Here is an 18,890-nt window from a genome sequence, read left to right on the forward strand (position 1 = left end):
ACGCTGCAGGCAGTCTCTCTGCATAAAGAGTGTAATCTGTTCCTGCGTACACACGCTCCACATCCTAATGACCAACACCCTAATAAAACGCCAGTACGTACAAATCACACCGCCCTGTAATCGATAGCAGAACCCTGGGGAGTTAAAGCAGCAATTTTCCATGTAAAACGTGCATTTTGCAAACGTAATCTTGTTACGGGCGATGATGTTGCATCGCAACATATATTACTTAACAAACATTTCTGGACTGATCTGTGGGTTGTAAGGTTACACACAAATGCCCTCTTACAAGATGATGAAACACACAGACAAAAGTACTGAAGGTAAATGGTACAAAAAAAGTTATTCTCCGCAAGATGCCAGAGAAATGAGCAAAAAAAATGTGGAAGATACTTTGACAAACTATTCACGCTCTCTCTCCTCCACATTTAGAGGCGTTTGATTCAAGGTCTCAGACGGGAATCTCCCACAAGCTGAGGAGAGTCAACGTCAGGCAAGCTTCTAACACACTACGCGGTCCATGATATTTACAGACAAAAAAAAAAATCTCACTCGTGTTTCTCCCACCCTCACATTTATTTAAAAAAAAAGTGCATTGTGGGTTATCTCTAGCTAATGTTGCCCCCAAGCATTTCTCACCTTGTGTTTCTTTCCTGGTTCTCTATCTCCACCAGCTTTGTCTTTCTTATCTGAGAAAGTGAATTTAACATCCCCATCGACAAATGCGTAGGGGTCGACGTCGGGCTCGTGGTCGCCGTCTGTGATGGCTGCAGCCAGGTGTTGGTTCTGTCGTTGCAGGTACGCCTGGACTCGTTCATCCGAGACCTTGAGAGGCCTTTTGGAGGCAGCCATTAACCTACATAAGAAAAACACAAATAGGTTGAATAAAACCAAACCAGTTTCACTTAACATGAATAAAAAAACTACACATCTTAACGGCAAATATTGAACCAAAATATTTACAAATCTAAACCGTCCAGCATGCCAAAAAATGTACACCTTAATTTCAGCGTTGCAATCAAAGAAAAACGAGCAAAATGCATTCTGGGATTGCACTGCATACGTAACGCCTCATTGTGACCATTAAGGATGCGCTCGAAATAATGTAGTTTCATTTTCTCTTCAAGACCAATTCCAGGAAATCTTAACGCAGAAGAAATGGGTACGAAACAGGAACAAACCTCATTGTTTAACCAAGAATCAACCACTCTAAACACTTTCAACCAGCCATTTCTCAGGGTTCCTAAAAGGGATTACGGTACACATATTTTTTACCTTAATACCATCAACAAGCGTTCTTCCAAGAAAACTACAGCTTAGCTGAGCGATGTGTACACTTATTTTGTCATAACAGTGATGCTTCATGAATTTATAAGGGTCATAAAGTCGCTGCTTTCCAGATCGCAGCCGTAACGGTAAGAGGGAAACTTCATCCTACGCTCAAATTACTCATTTATACGTGTCCAAACATTCTGCATAAAACCGAACGTGTCAGTGTTGAGTTCGACCAACAAATATTCCCTCTTTCACAGATTAAACAAACATGAATTTACGTTTACAGGCATGACATTACGGTCCAACCAAATGCAAATATTTTCATTTTTGCGACACAACGTTTTACAGCAAAACTAACAAATGTGCACTTTGGTTTATCTTGGTAGGTTCAAATAATAAATAATCCAGTAAGGGCTGGGCGGTATAAGGGAATATTCCGATACTGTGGAATAAAATGTCAACTGTGAGATTTTCTATTCCGTGTATTCCGCGGATTGTAAATAAGTAGGCGTGGTTAATTCGGTTAATTTGCTCTGCAATTTGGATGTTATTCAGAAAAAAACAAGTGCATTAATCCACCCATAACAAATGAACATATCAAATATTCTTTTGACGTTCTTTCAGTCTGTAGTTTATAATCCGCTCCAGTCCGCTGCTTTCCCGCAGTGCTCGTGCAGGGATCTGCGCCAGCATATAAAAAAGCTCATTTTCACCACGTATTTCAGAAGTCAGATTGCTTTGTGAAGCTGTTAATAGTTTTAATGAAGTTTAACTTCAGGCGAGCCAAGGTAAAACTTGTGTGATGCTTGCCGTGTGACCATTTTGATGTGACTCATCGTTTTCCCCCAATTTGGGAGACGCGTGTGGAGTCACCAGAGACACGCAGTGCAAAGACAAGCGCCAAAATAAAAAACCTTAAGATGCAACACACTAAAAATGCGCATCTAGTAGAGAGTGAAGAGTAGGGATGGGTATTGTTAAAGAGTACGTAATGAGGGATTATTAAGGTCCTACTTTGGTTTACTTTACTTTGGTGTCCAACAACAAGTTTATGTACAGAGAAGGTGTAAAAACACTATTATTTTGTTATAATAGGCAGTTATTCTTACCTAACTTCTTGACTGACTCTCAAATGATTCGTTCCACAATTCCGTAGCAAATATGTCTAATCCCCTCCTTTCTGCTAGCCAAGTCTGATGTGATTGGTCAGATGGTCTAGTCTGCTGTGATTGGTCTACTGCGAATGAGGCTCATGAGCTACTGTGTTTGTGTTGAGAAAAGTTTTTGCGGGCAGTCCGAGCAAAACGTAGGCGGGAACAATATATAGTGAGGTTCACGAATTGGACAGGGGAGGACTGGTTTGCGTGATTCGGAGTCGACTCCTTTTTTTCCGAAGCCAATAACTTTATTATTTATTCCCCTTCGGATTAACAACTTGGCAGACAACTTACTTTCAATGTCAATTTCATGATCTGATGTTGTGTACTCCTTACGATTTTAAAGGTATTACTTCTCTTATCGATGTTGCTTATCGGCCCAGGACTTTAACGGTATTCTTATCGGTACTTTTTGATATAAAGATATGTCTTTTTGGGGATGGACCAGCGGAATCAGAATGAGTGAGTTGGTTTACTGCTCTGAATTATTTCAGTTCTCAGTGTTATAATAAATGATTACACATATAGGCTGATTTTTTATTTTAAGTAGTTTATAAAGATGTATTAAATATGTAATTTCCTTTCACCCATGTTAGCATAGTTTTAAGGTTATGGAAACCAGTTAGATCGAATTTACAGTTGTTTTAAATATGGTGAATGGCATTTTATTATATAAAGAATGTCAGAGTTCAAGTAACGTCTGTTGGCATTCAGCACACATACCTAACATAGATGGGGCATCAAGAGATGAACTAGATTGGGCTAAGCTGTCAAAAACAGTGCATCTCTGCGTCTGAACATGATGCACTTTTGGGAGGTACTTGGACAGATTACTTGTCTTTCCACCCTTACGACCAACGGTTTTGTTGCACTAATAGATGGGCTGGTGTGAGATGTTGACCGTATGATCACCTTTGTCAGAAGTGACACGGTTTCACGGTATTTCAATTGCAATACTAAAATGAGTTATTTTCAAATGTCTGTGTAAACAAACAACAACTTTTCAACTGGATACAAATACATTTGAGTTTTAACCAACATTCATAGAACATATATATCAGGTATCAGGTGTTATTGATAATTACAAACTACGTTGAATAACAACGTGTAAGGTAACGTTAATGTAGCAATTAGGGATGAGGCATCTGCTCACCCACGGTTCAATACGAACCTCGGTTTTTCGCCCACGGTTTTCGGTTCTGCTGCGGCACATTTAAGTGTTTTTTCATTGTTTTATGCTTATGCGACAGGAACAGTAAAAAATTATCTTATTTGACTTATTTGATTTTCTTTAAGCAAAAATCTACTTGTAGAAATTCCTGGTTTACTGTTCATAAACATGCCAGTAAAATAAGCTTCTTAAAGAGGTTTTGCGCATCAGAGTATTTAAAGCAGGCGTAGCACACATGGTTTCTGCCAATCTCATATTAATCTTGAGTACCTATAGAGTAGTATTACATACTTTGTATCTTCGAAGAGTATTTAGTTTGATCACAAACATTTATCACCCAAATGCAGTGAACAAGCAAACACCTAAACTTCGCGAAAGTATGCTCTCTCTCTCTCTCTCTCTCTCTCTCTCTCTCTCCTGCTTACAAGTCAAAGTGACGTCTGTGCATGCTCCTTCCACTGCTCTCATTGCTGCCGTGTGGCAGTGCTGCATGCTTTTCCGGGAGAATTGTCCAAAAAAGAAATTGCCAGCCTACGTCAGCGTTTTTCACATTTTCACCAAATTTTAATGGCTCACAGTACATTCTCTGTAAATAATTTATGTACAAACATTATGTCCCATGAAAGAACAGAGTCTCTGCTTTAAAACAAAAGAAACCGTATTCTTCTATCTTCATTTGTTCTTTTTTTATCACTCCTTGGATAAGGGTAGGTTTCTTCAAAAATGCATCACTTTGATTAAACCGCTGAGATGATTAACGTTTTTTTTTTTTCAAAGATTCCGCCCAGATTACACTCCGAACAATCATTAAAAAGCGATAAGAAATGTACGTTCTAAATTCTGGGATTCTGTACTTTTTCCCAAAGTGTGTAGAAAGCGCCACCTGATGTACAACACTACAAACACTGATTGCCGTAAAAACTTGTCTTTGGCGGCGAACCGTTTTTTTAAAATGAGGAGATAACTCGTCAAGGGCGGTGAAAGAGTTAAGCATGAGAAGACAGCACGTTTAACATTGTAAAGAAGCCAAAACACTTGAAACACTGTTGCAGGGCCACTTTAAAAAGACGTAATGCAAAGCTTGCGATTGCAGTAATCGAAGTAAACATGCGCTTAGTGGGCCAAAGATATTATATTAATAAGGTGCGCCACTGCCATTGCAATCAATTGGAAGAAATGGAATGCTAAATAGCAGCTTGGAGGCACTCTTGCCATGACGTATGAAATAGCTGTTTGAAAGGCCGCCGAGTGGCATGATTTTTGTCAAGCAGACTTTGGCATGGTGCTGCAGACGCTCATTCTGCATGTGCTGAGAGCAACGAGAACGTGCTGCTTTCGTATACAGTTTAAAAATTCTTGATGTTCAAAATTTTGACATTTTAGTACAACGCGCATAAAAAAAAGCCAGCGCGCGTCTGTTCTTCAGGATTATAGTACATAGCACATTCCTTCTCATGTTGCAGGCTATTAGATATTACTCGTGGGTAGAATTGTCAAAAGTACCGATACTTCCTAGGATCCAAGTCAGTACCTAAAAATAAAAAAGTTGCCGGTACCTAATTTTCATCAGACCTTGTAGCACCGACGTACCGGGTCAACCGGGTACTGATGCTCTGTCTGACAGGTTGTCAGACGGACACATTTTATAAACGCAATTAGAGTTGATGAGTGGTTTAGCGCGGCTCCGTCCACAAGAGCGGCGTGCAGAAATACTTCAGATTAAAGTCATATCACGAAGAAACGAACAGAGTTTGTGGTGAAATGAGGAAACATCCGGATTTATTTGTACAAGTTCTAGCGGTAAGTTTCAAATTCTGTTAGCATTTGCATTATGAATGATGTATCATATGTTTGGATTGGATTCAATTTATTGTCATTACACATATACAAGTACAGTGTAACGAAATGGATTTAAGAAGAAAAATACAGCATAACATGAGGAAAGTGGTGAGAAAAACAGATACACATAATACATCATAGACACGACTTGCAACAGGGTAAAATAATCCAGCTCCGGCAAGCAGCCATCCGGTCCAGTGCCATTACGGCATCGTTCACAGACTCGCTTGTCAGGCTGGCGGTTCAAAGCTACGGAGGCGTTGGATCGGGTGAGGGCAATGTCTATCGGGTGAGAGCAATGTCTATATGTTAAGTTAAGGTTGCATTAAACACAAAATAAAAGTCCCTGTTTGCGTGTTAATTTGTTAGCGCCAATGCTAATCCAGTCAAGTGTCCTTATTAAATCATTTAATGCTTTTATAACTGTAATGGGGTAAAATAAATGTGAGCACATGATGGGGTTTACAGTACCTATTTTAAATAGGCCTGTCCAAAATCTATGCGCTAGAATACAATATATGTTTGACTAGAAATGTGTATGTCTTGGATAGATAACTCTGTAAGGTTTAAAAATACAAATTTAAACTAAAGAAAAACATATATGTTGCAATTATTATAACCTTTATGTTTGTAAATCTTGTATAAATGCAGTAAAAAACTGAGGTTTGTTTTAATATTGCACATGGTTGTTTGTTCAGTCAGTTGACTTACTGAAGTATTGTCTTATACAGCAGCAGACCGAGGAGGATGTTCATCAGCAGTGAGCACACAACAGTTTCAGCAACAATTAACTTGGCATTGTTTTTTATACATTTACATTAACAATGAGCTTTATTAATAAAATTGTTGCTTTCGTTACCGAAATTAGTACCGAGAACCGTGGAATTTGACTGGTATTGGTACAGAATACTGATATTTTGGTACCGTGACAACACTACTCACGGGGATGCGTTTATCTATTAGCGATGGGAATTTAAAGCAAAATAATATTCGAAGATCGATGAGAACTATTCGAAAATTATTCGAAATTCGCACCCCTCCCCCACATGGACGCATTTACAGTATTAGACACACACAAACGGAGAGACACTGCTTTATGTATTATGGAATAGGCAATCTAACATCAAGCCATACATTAAGCTAACATGCTGAAACATTAATATATTAACAACCGAATGACGGCACTTATTAACAGTACGTTGATCAGCATCAACCGCTCATAATACTAGGACATTTCCTTGTAAAATATGAGCATGCACATTTATACCAACTAAAAAACTTTGTGATTGATCAAAGAAAATATATTAAAGCCATAAAGATTTTAGACCAGACTTAAAACGCGTTAAAACATATTAACTGAATGACAGCATTTATTAAAAGTTCGGATTGATTTCATGAATTAACAGCACAAAATGCTTCCATTTCTATCGTCATGAAAAAGTTTCTCCTGTCTGGCAGTGATCGTTTTTCTAGACTAACAGTAAACTCAGGCTGTACAAACTCCATAAGATTTTTAAAACCCACTCCTTCGACAAAGCCGATCGGAAGCATATCCTTAGCGATCATCTTGGTAATTAAAGCCTATATTTGGTCCGCCCATTTGGCATCCAAAACTAGCAACTGATTGCTGACCTGTGGATGGACCTGCTGGGTGCTTCGCTCCAAATGATTGTGCATCGTAGTTGTTGATCCATGATAAGCCAGCTTTGCATTGCAGAGTTTGCACTGCACTTTATTCTCATTCATTTTATTAAAGGACCCCCACAGAGAGCAAATTTTTGACATCGTCTCAATTTTATCCTATCCGTTATGCCACGCGGGTGGGTCTAAAGTGTGTGTAACTTCGTTAACAATTGTTGTGAGAAAATTCCTCTACTGTCTCTTGACTGACAGCCTTTAGGTTTCAGGTGCATCCTAATTGGCACCGCAACCCTTTGGTTACATGAACGCGTTACACGTGAAAACACGGCAATTTTTTTAAGATCGCACACACTATTCGAAATTCTATAATTAAATAAACAAATTGAATATTCAAATTCGTGACTCGTCCCTATTATCTATCTCGGCATACAGACAAACACGGACAGACCCAGTTCACAATGTAACTAAGCGCATGGAAAAATGTAAACGCAAAACCGGAAAACCGCAATTCACTTACACTTATTCAGCTGTGGCGGTCATATCGAACAGTTCAATATTACATTTTGTATTGTGGCATCCCTTGTAGCAATTCCATATAATATTTTTTATCCTGAGGACCGAAAGCAGAACCGATAATGGCGGAACTTATCGATTCTCCGGTCTTTCATAACTTTGCCCCGGGGCCCGCTTAATACCAGGATTCGGTACCCATCCCTAGAGAAGAGCGATAAAGACCTACAGTACAGACGCCATGAACACAAGTCATATACTGTACTCTCATTGTTTGTGCATATATTTATACTTTATTGTTATACTTGTTGTCTATCTTCCTTCTGTATACATATGAAGATAGATATAAATAGAAGATAAATATAAATATATAATCAATCTCATTATCAGAACTTAATCTGATATCTTAAGTATATTTTCATAACTTGTCAGTTTAAACTATGGTGAGCGTTAACATGAACTGTAATAAATTAAGGAAATCGATCTTAGAAAAATGAGGTATAAGATATATAATTATAATGGGAGATTGTAACAGTGAAATGTATCGTTACCATGAAATAAAATTACTTATTCCGTGATAGATTTTTGGCCATTCCGCTCACCTCGAAATCCAGTCATGTATATTACTGTTAATCGTAGAAAAGCAATACAATTTCATGTCCTCCACAAGCAATGTAAAGCTTGCTGATTGATGTTTCTGAAGTAAGCAGATGAGATGCACGCCATGACACGCTGACGGAAAGTCATCTCATATGTTTATCTCTCCATCATTTGAGTAAACGCGTGACAGCTTTGTTGGCATCACTGGTGTCAAACGACAGTACTTTTAAATCAAAGCAACCACAGGGGAGAGCGGTCGAACTGCTTGCCTATTCTAGAACTCTTGAGGGTGTGTGCATGCGTCAATAATGTTAGGACTGAATTTGAGTGTGTTCCATTTCTCCCTTTCTCTATTAGTCCCAAAATCGTGGAGGTCTATTTCGTATGCTTCCAATACGTAACCAGACTTAAACTCTGGTCCACAAGCAGCTTATTTTGGCCAAGAAACTCCCACTCAGACAGAAAGTGTTTGTCTGTAAAACCGTGTGCTTTCACTTATATATTTCGAGTCAATAAGTCTAAATGTCAAAACCACCCAAAAAAAGTCCTCTCTCTTCTCAAATTAGCAGCAATTTCGTGCCGTCAAACAGTTTTCCTTCATCTGTTGCCCAACTATATATCTGTTCTTCAACATGCTGGCAGTTAAGACATCATATTCATTTGTGATCTCCATTTAAACTTTAACCCAGCTGTATGTGTGCACGCACGTGAGAAATGGATCAACAATCCATTTTCACTACATCACAACAGCCCCAAGCCTGAACACTAGCAAAGCATGATGTCAAAAGGGCACATAGCGAGAGATTACCATGGCTTGTGCGCTCAGAACATTCTGCATAGAACAACAGTGTGTTCGTGAAAGTATGTGCGGTCGGGCTACATCACAACCATTTCAAAACACATACTTCACAAACACACAAGGACGTTTGGGGATCATATCGGGGGCTCCCGCTAACAGCGCTGGCCGCAGGAAATAAAAGGGCTGCGAGCGGAGGGATTAGGGGGTTCTACTGGCGGCGAGAGGGTCCGCAGGGGGGTCCCACTCTGGCTTTAGAAGCACTGTTACTAAAGCCGTCATTACACAACACGAATGCAGAATTCAGTCGACAGAGCAAGTGCGAGATTCTGGCAAACAGAAAAACTGATTTATGGGAAGCTTTAAATCTTTAAGATGTGTACTAGCAGTTTACTGAATTCTTGGGAGACCTCAGGTTGGTTTTTAAAAAGACAACGTAAACAAAATGTCTTAAACACGACAACAACGAGAGCAGACTTTCCTTGGAAAAAAATGATGTACAATGCACAGATTCTCAATGTCACAGACAAAAGCTCAGAGAAACTAATATGCAAATGTTGGTCACTCAGAAACAGACATAGTGATAAAACATTAAGTACATCAAATTGACCTTCCCATGCTTACAAATCAACCCCTGAATCAGTATTTAACAACTTGTCAAATATTCCCAAACCACTGAGATCCGCCAATCACAACATAGATCATTCATATAAAGGGGAGGAGCTTTGAGTAACCTATCAGCAATTTTAAGACACTGGTGGTGCACAATTTACACGCTCTATTGTTAAATAAATCTGATACTCACTCAGTAACCGACACAATCCCTTCGGCTCCAAGTGATACCTCCTCTCTTAGTTTATCTCCTGGTAGATATGGCGTTGGAAATTCCGTGTCTTTCCTACGTGGCAGGTTAAAGAACCTCCATGGTGCGTGATTTCCGTCGTATTCCATATTGACTGCTGCGCTGATGTACGGGGTTGGTTCCAGGGGCTCGTGATACGCAGGGGGGAAAGGTTGAGTGTGCGCTTCCAATCGGCTTTCATCCGGGCCCTTCTGGGGTAAAAGGCAAGGTTCTGCAGAGGGAGGGTAAAAATGTTGGCTGTGGGGGGTGGAGGGGTTCTTAATCGCATCTGAGTGTTCGTCGCCACCTTCGCAGGGGTGAGGGCTAAGAGGGGGTGGCTGCGGGGAACCGACCATCTCTGTCGAGCCGCCGGTGCCGCCGGTAGCTCCGCCCCCGCTGTGTAGCTGCGGAGGTTTCGAGTTGGTGTTCACATCAGATGGGCGGAGCCCAGAAAATCGCCCGCCCTCCTGACCTCGGAGGACCAGGCGTTGACCCGCTGAAGCATCGGTTTCCATGGAAACATCTTCACAGACTGAGTTGCGGTGATGGAAGGGCGTTTGCGGGCGTTTTTGTTGCTTGTCGCCCTTTTCTGGTTTCTCCCCGGCCTTGTGCTTGATGGGCGGCTGCTGTGTCTGACCAGCGGTGGGCGGCTGGCCGGGAGTACTGCCTGCTCTCTGCTTCAGTGTCTTATGCCTGATAAAAAAAGAGAGACTTTTTAAATACAAGATCACATTTATAAAGAACATGATGAGTTGTGGGTTATGAATTGCTGACATACTTATTATGAAAGCTTATTACCAAGAATCATAATTTCTTTTCACTACGAGGGTTTTTAACATTTCCTTTCAGGTTTAATAGGCCTTTGAGACTCCAAACAGAGAAACGCAAGTTTCTTAATTAGCTCATTATTTCATATTTTCATATATTATTACAGGATCCATTTCAATAAAAATTCTCAGCTTGTCGAGTCCAAGGACAGGTTCAAGAAATAGCCGCATTGTGCTTTTAACAACAAGTGCTTGAGTACTATCACAGTCTGGCCTGATAACATGTGTCCACACTTTCTCAGAGATATGTAAAGCTCCAGAGCTGCCAGACTTTCCCCCTGGGTTGCCTTTTAAAGTCTCTCCTTTATAATGGTACACTTGAGAATCACCATCTCCACCTCTAGAGTCTCAGCACACGAGCCTACAGTGAGATCTGAATCCTTCTAATACACAGCTGTCATCTCTCCCTTGCAAATGACCTGCACGAACCTTTCACAACAACCGCTCGCATTACAAAGCCAGGAAACTTCAATTAACATGAGGTGTGTGTACATGTTAGTGTTTGAGAGAAATGTTGCGTTTAGTTTATGTGTAGTATGAGTGTCGAGGAACTTAATTTAGAACAAATATGTAAACAAAGAAACCACAGGCTACGTTGCGATTAGGAAATGAGAGGGTGCGAGCTAGCAGACCTGTGTGCATACGAGTATACACGAGGTCCTTGAGAAGATTACAAACACCTCAGAGAAGCATTAACACGTAAAACCTGTCTGTGCAAACAAACACAGCAAATAAAAAGCCCACTTAAACAGAGACAAGCAGAACAGAAGGCAGTCAAGGGTAAAATTATACCCTCCCCTTTTCAACACACTCAAATCAATTTTACGTGCATGTACCTTACACGCACAACAACTCGCTCAAACTAGAAGAATGCTAAGCAAGCAGAAAGGGTGCCGGGTCAACGCGTGGTCATTTTCACTTCACAGGGGGACTCCGAGTTTCATCGCACCTCTCATGCTGGGACCCTTCCAAAAACAAATCTGGCTCATGACAGCAGTCCCATGGGGCTTCGCCTGCTCTTGACCTGCTACTTTGTACAGAGAAAAGAGAAGATGACCCATAGAAAGGCCACACAGCAGTCTGAAACAGTCACATACTGTACACCGGGTGTTGGCATTGCTCATAAAATGCTCCACAGAAAGCACCTGGACTGACTGTTGTTGGTACTCGCAGCCTCAGTACAAATGTTCAGAGACTTTTTGGTAATTTACTTTTTTCTACATTATGTCAAGAACATTCTGTGAAAATAACCTGATTTAAATCAGTGAAATTAATGCTTGAAATTCAACTTTGATGCAGGTTATGTCATATTTAGACAGGGTCACATATTTTCTTCCTGGGATTATTTAAACTCAAAACACATATTATAATTTATGCCTAATTACTTATTCTAATTTTATACTGCACACGCTTATAAGCATCTTGTAACCAACAAAAGCTAAAACAACAAGTTGTGAACAAATCATTACCATTTCAATGGCCATAGCTGTAAACTAATGATGCTGTAATGATAGTCTTATGTAAATGTTTGTTTCGATTTTTTTTTTGTACACTCTTTAACATAATGTAATCATTAAAATAGTTTAATTTAACTCTTGTTTACTTGTTAACAAATTTAGTGATTAAATTCAAATCTGAATGCAAGTGGTGTAAACATACGAGTGTAAACATCAACTCGGGACAAGAACACAAAGCAGAGGCCAAGATGTCAACAAGCTATTTATATCTCATTTATCTCCCAGCAAACACATGTATGTGTTGTCTCTTTGCTTTTTAATGACTGAGACAAGAGAAAATACACATTTAAAGTCTAAAGCATATCTTGGCTGGTACGCCAGAGGTTGAGAACACAAAACCAACAGTCCAGAAACTCCCAATGTCTACTCCTTTCAGTTATTTCCACCACATTTCAAAGGGTAGAAAATACAGAATTAGAGCAAGATGTATGACGTCGTATAGTGACACCACTCACAAACCAGTGCCTCCTGTCTTAACAAAAATATTTTTATTTCTCCAAGGAAAACGTAACGCCTGCCATTTCTGAGAGTGACAAATGATATTAGAGCTAAAAAGTAATTAGCAGCTGCAGTAGTGGGGGTTCCTAAATAACAACAGCCAATGGGAGCGCGTTTATACCTGGAACAGTTGCAGCTTGATCTCTGCGTGGATTCAACAAAGTCCCAGGCGCCTACTTTCAATAGCGTCTCTTCCTCGGCGGTCCCGTTAGGAGCTGTGGCGGAGAATTTTCGTCTGTTGGGGAAAACCAAACAAGATCTATTATCACTTTAAAATCAATAAACACAATATCCTTAATACCCTCAAGTATTAGCTATTTTGTTGTAAATAAACCATCACAGGGATGTTTGTCTGAATGTATGTTGTGGCTCTGAGTTTGATTCAGTACGACTCCTTTAAAAAGAGATTTCTGTCCGAAATGTATAATCACACTTACTTGTTCTGGGCTCGATTGATATTGCACTCTTGAAAGACGCTCTCGACCACCTGACTGGCCATTCTGCGTGGAATCTTGCCGCCGTGGTGACTGGTGCTGTCAACACTGAATCCGTCCATCGCCATTGGCAACCGCATCCATTTCTGAGCTGAATGAGAGTGAACTGAAGACAGAAAAAAGGATAAAAAATTCAAGTGAGAAATCACCTTTGGAAATGTATGACACGTGAAAATAAAGCGAAAAACATCAGACATGCATATTATGAATGACATACTGCCAATCTAAACCTTATCGAGTTTGAATAAGTTCCATCATACAGCACAATTCTGTTTACCTGTTTGGGCCTCTTCAGGTGAGGTTGGAGGCGTCAGGGTCACTGAGGAGATGGCAGGCTCACGGTTTGAAGCAGGCACATGATGGCCGTTTGAATACACAGCGGTGCAGTGCGAGGAGCCTGCAGGCGTTACCGTGGGGATGTCTGACTGCGGGACTAACACCAGGCATGCAGGATACACCATACGTACACCACCTGAGGGAAACCAAACACATTCAATAAACACCCAATAACACCATACAACACCCAATAATACTATAATTCAAACATCTGCAAGCAAACAAACATTGTAACCATGTTAGTATCGGTCCATCAACATTAAAATAAAATGTTTTGCCATTGAATAATAATAGAAGCTAATAATATAAGGACTAAACGTATATTTCAAAATATTTCACATCTTCCATTTAAAACATGCTTTTTAACACAACATGAATTAGATCAGAAATGTATTTAATACCTAGAGTTTTGGGTCATTTCTTAATGCATATATTTATACTCATATTAAAGTTTTCAATTTTTCCAGGCTTAATTTAATTCCTAACTCTGATTTATGTTGAAAATCTGTGATTTTTTTTTGGTCCCGAAAGGCTGATGGCAATTTACCTTATAGTGAAAAATCATATTTAACTCACCAACAAGCACCTCCACTGCGGCCAAGGAGTCGTCCTCCCAGTCGATGTCCTCCATTTTGTCCTCCGTTCTCTCCTTGGAGGTGGGACTGATGGGATAGAACTGGTTCCATTCTTCAATGAGTTTCTGCGTCGGCGGGTCAGACAGTTTGAAGGACTGACCGGTCAATGTCCCATTTAGTCCAAATGGACTCAGGATCACTGTAGAGAATGAGAGATGGGATTTAGTAATCCATCATATAAACAGTCAAGAGCCATTGTGCAGTAGTGAAAAAGGTATTTGGGATAGGGCTGCAACTAACGATTATTTTAATAATCGATTAATCTGTAAATATTTTTTCGATTAATCGATGAATCGGATAAAAACAAAAACCAAGAAAAGCATTCATTTCCAACCCTTTATTCAAAAACAGAACTAAAATCTTTAGAAAGTGCACAAGCATGTTGCTCCTTGAACATCCCTGAGCTATTATAAAAATAATAAAATCAAATAAAAATGGACTAACACAAAAAACATACACATGTATGCTTTACATCTGCAAAATATATAGACTTTTTTTTAATAAAAGTGCCACCTGAGCTGCCAGAACAATAAATAATTTATAAAAACTAAAGAACAATACAAATCAGAAAACTTAACAGGATTTGTTTGAATGTAAGAACTTGTTCTCTACACTACACTGCAGACAGACACTCGCAGATGCACACACTCGCAGACGCACATACTTTTGCAGACGCACACACTGACAAACACTGACACACACACACACACACTCTCTCTCAAATTCACTTGAAGCTTATTCATTCAATTACTACAATCATTGTAGTAAGTGCAAGCTTCATTTATACACCACATTTTAACAAAGCTTAAGATGACCAAGAGCTATAAAATAACTTTAAAATTAAATTAAAAAGTACAACACACACAAATATATATGTCAATAATAACCTATATGGGAGAAAGCACAGAATATACACTGCAAAAATTGCTTTTCTAATTTAGTAGTTTTGTCCTGTTGTCAGTCCAAATTTTAAAAAAAATCTTATATCAAGAAACATGTACTAGACACATGAAAAAGCATAAGAAATTATGTCTTTTGTTTTCTGGAAAAAAAACACCTCAAAATTAAGTGATTGTTTGCTTAAAGCAAGAAAAATTATCTGCCAATGGGGTACAAAAATAATCTTAATGAGATATAATTTCAAACAGAAGTTTTAAGCATCAATTAATTTTCTTGTCTAGTAATCTTGATTTAAGATTTTTTAGATATTTGGACTGGAAATTAGACAAAATTACTAAGGAAGTTTTGCAGTGTAGCTATACATGACAACAGATTGATAAATGAATGGTCCAAAAAAGGCGAGTGAATAAAAACGTGTCTTTAGTCTTACAATGCAAAGCGCAAAGTAACTACACCACCCCTGATTATACTGTTATTAACGAGCTAATGCTAACTTGTGATGCTTGTCAATCTGGATAACGAGTAAACATCCGCACCGGGGACATTACGTTCTTCACTTCGAAACGGAACAAAAGTAGGATTCTGTAGTGACTTAACCTGCTGTTGAACTCCCTTCCTCCTCATCACAGACTCCAACATGTTTGAGTTTCAGGTGCTGGATCATTGCCGCGTTGCTCCCGCCATGTCGCGTTTGCATATTTTGTAGTTAACACAGTTTTTCTGTTTATTTAGTGTGAAATGCTCCCGCACCTATGATGACTTGGGTCGCGCTGATTTCTCTGCCTCCGTCATGTATCTTTCCTCCGCTCGTTTTTTAATTTTTGCTCCCCCCTGTATATGAGGCGCCGAACTCTGCTAGCATCAGTGCGCGAGAGAGACCGAGTGTGTTTACTTCGCTCCGCGCTCAAATAAAGTTTTTTTTTTTTGATAACCAAACGTCTCCGTGTCGCGCGACACAACGAATCGATAATGAAATTCGTTGACAACTTTTTTACTAATCGATTTTTATCGATTTTATCGATTCGTTGTTGCAGCCCTAATTTGGGATAAACAAAATAACTATAATCATTGTAAATTCATGTAGTTATCATTACTTAAATTAGATGATTTAATAACTATTATTGTCAAAAAATCAATTGAATCAAATTGGACGTTTTCTCACAATCACTATATAAATACAGCCCGAGTTAATATTAAAAAAATATTTCTATTTCACAAATATTTCTATTTCACCAGGTGACATTCCTACAGATGACTGCTTCCCACATCTTAAGAAAGGCCACAATACGTAGCGGAAACTCATAAAAAATAAAGAGCGTGTAATCAGAACAGGGCCAAATGAGTCTTTTAAGCGGGGAACACTGTACAAATACTCCCGCCTGGCTCTCTCTCTCAAGCGCTCCCTCCACTTCTGTTCCTCATTAACCGTGGTCTTAAATGACTCCCCTGCTGCACCGTGTCGCTCTTTCCTTCCTCCTCTCTCAGACTCTTTCCAAAACCCTTTCATATCAACCCAGCCCCCAGTCTCTGCCAAGGAGAGCTCATTCAGAGCCCATAAACCAACTTAAATAAACAGGTCACTCAGAGGGATAGCGAGAAACAGGGTGAAGGAAACAGAGAGAGAGAGAGAGCAAGAAAGGTCGAGCGAGGAAAAAAGAATGTGAATGTGCGAGCGGCAGCGTCAGTTTACACCCTTTTAGTGTCTCTCCGAAACACTTCACTTTCTCAAGAGGAGCTCTGTTACGTGCTTTTGAGCGCTTGGGGGAAAAAAACGGACGCAGAAGTAGGGAGTCGCACATTTTCCTAATGCATTCTGTACATTCATACTTAGCTTCCTTGATCATGCTTCACTCGTCTCCCGTGATATATTGATCCACTGACGGCAAGGAAAAAAGGAGCTTCCAGGGATAAAATTGGGGGAAAGGGTGGATGAATCTATCCTGTGTCCTTCCATTAGCTGGCTCATTCCACGGCCTTCATCACACAAATCCATAAAAGCCGCAATGACAGAGGACACCGTCCATCCGGATAAGGTATGGGAAGAAAAAACTGGAAGGGGGGAGCTATACAAATGGAAACCGGGGATGATTCATCTATAATGGGTCACGGCAGCTTAAACCTATGCTCTTTAACAAAGATCATTATCTTTTATCAAAACAGGCTTTAGAAAAACTGTCGCTGGAATGCAGTATGTCTAAGAAAAGCCAGGTTTTACTTTAACAGGAGACACACGGCAGTAAGGACGAGCTGACCAGACATAACAAAACGCACACGGCTCGCTCGCGGAATGTCTCCCCAGGCAAAAATGGCTCTTTTAATATCCGACAGTCCCCTGATCAAACCAAGGTGATGTGGCCTGAATTAATTCGGCCTCTGGACTTTCGACTCGTCGCAGCGCATCAGGAACAATTCCACTGAGATTCACACAATATTTACAGAAAGAAAGCCCAGCGACGAGCTCTTCAGGCAGGTGGTGGGGGAAGGTCAGTATTTGCATTGCAGGAGAGCTTGAAGCATTGAATCCACTCGAGAGATACCCACACCGAATCACGTCCGACATAAAGACAGGTCTACCACTTTAGGATTTCATTTGCTGCATCACACAAACTGATTTTCAAATAAACAGGCAAACAAATTTGTTCCAGTATCACCCCGTTCAACAAGCATTTATTCTGTAAAGCATTCTGTGCACCACTGGTCTCTCTCTCCCTCTCTTCTGCTCGGTTAAGTGAGCTGTGAGTTCATTACACCCCTCTCACTGCTCTTTATGAGGTCATAGTCGCAACACTTGCGCGCTCACTAATTCAAGACTGTCAGAAACGGAGAGACGCAGGACATTGCGAGATTGAGAGCTAGAACGCAAGAGAAAGGTCAGCTGGTTACAATTGTCACACCGCAAAAGGTTATTCCCCATTTAAAGGATGAATTATACTATAAAAATTGTATTTGCCATCACTGGAAACATTTTAAAACAAGCAATAAAATGGCAGAAGTGCTCTAATGTGTATAATAAAATGGATAGTTAGGTCATGGATGCTAATTGGTCAAAACAGCATTCCAGCAAGGCGAAAATACACATTGTAGTAACGGCTACAACATAAAAACACCAGTAAGTAAATAGCTACTGTATATACCACCGTGCAGCATCCACAGGTGCCATTTTAAGGTCAGCAATACATTGATTTTTTTTAAAGGGTTCATATGGTGCGAATACGTGTTATTATGTGTCTTTCGTGTGCTATAAGCTGCCCATGCATGTATTAGACATGTAAAATTGCTTAAATTTAAGTGTCTGAACTAAAGATGCATTCTATCTAAAAGCGAATGCTAACCCAGACCAGCCTGAAACGTCTAGTGTAACCACACCTCCACAAATCTGCATCAGTTCATGGTATGAGATGAATAAGTCCGTTTTTTAATAACGTGTGAGCCAAAGATTTATTTGAATATTAATGTGATTTATGTGTGGTGAATGATGTGCTTGAGACAAGCAAAGGAAAGAGCGAGCAGAGAGCTTGTGCACTCTCTTGATCTCCAAACTGAAGTTTGTGTTTGACTTCATTCGGTGTTACGCAGACCGAAAGGCATAAAAGCATCGCTGGACAGACTGCTATATGTGCTTTCAAAACATTTTATTTTCTCCTTAAATTTAGTTTTTCGGACTCTAAAAGTTCGAATAAATTTAAATAATCAAATTCAATTCACGTGTGTCTATTACAATAAAATCATGAAACTTTAAATATTAAGCAACGATTGATAAAAAGCTTAAATACGAATGTATCATTATATGTTTGTCTTATGATGTTGAAGTAAAAAACATTGCTTTTTTATGTCGCAAATTAATTACAAATTG

General features: G+C 39.7%; 1 protein-coding gene across 1 annotated transcript in view; it reads right to left on the reverse strand.

Annotated features, from left to right (window-relative positions):
* The window catches only part of med13a (mediator complex subunit 13a), a 57,636-nt gene that overhangs the window by 14,072 nt on the left and 24,674 nt on the right, over positions 1-18,890 (reverse strand). The window contains exons 5-10 of the mRNA XM_056736389.1: positions 14,079-14,276; positions 13,444-13,638; positions 13,110-13,272; positions 12,794-12,907; positions 9,795-10,523; positions 640-856 (exon numbers count right to left, since the gene is read on the reverse strand). Coding sequence (XP_056592367.1) covers positions 640-856; positions 9,795-10,523; positions 12,794-12,907; positions 13,110-13,272; positions 13,444-13,638; positions 14,079-14,276 — 1,616 coding nt within the window. The remainder of the gene's footprint in view (positions 1-639; positions 857-9,794; positions 10,524-12,793; positions 12,908-13,109; positions 13,273-13,443; positions 13,639-14,078; positions 14,277-18,890) is intronic.

This window comes from Triplophysa dalaica, chromosome 22, assembly GCF_015846415.1.
Source record: "Triplophysa dalaica isolate WHDGS20190420 chromosome 22, ASM1584641v1, whole genome shotgun sequence".
NCBI lineage: Eukaryota > Metazoa > Chordata > Actinopteri > Cypriniformes > Nemacheilidae > Triplophysa > Triplophysa dalaica.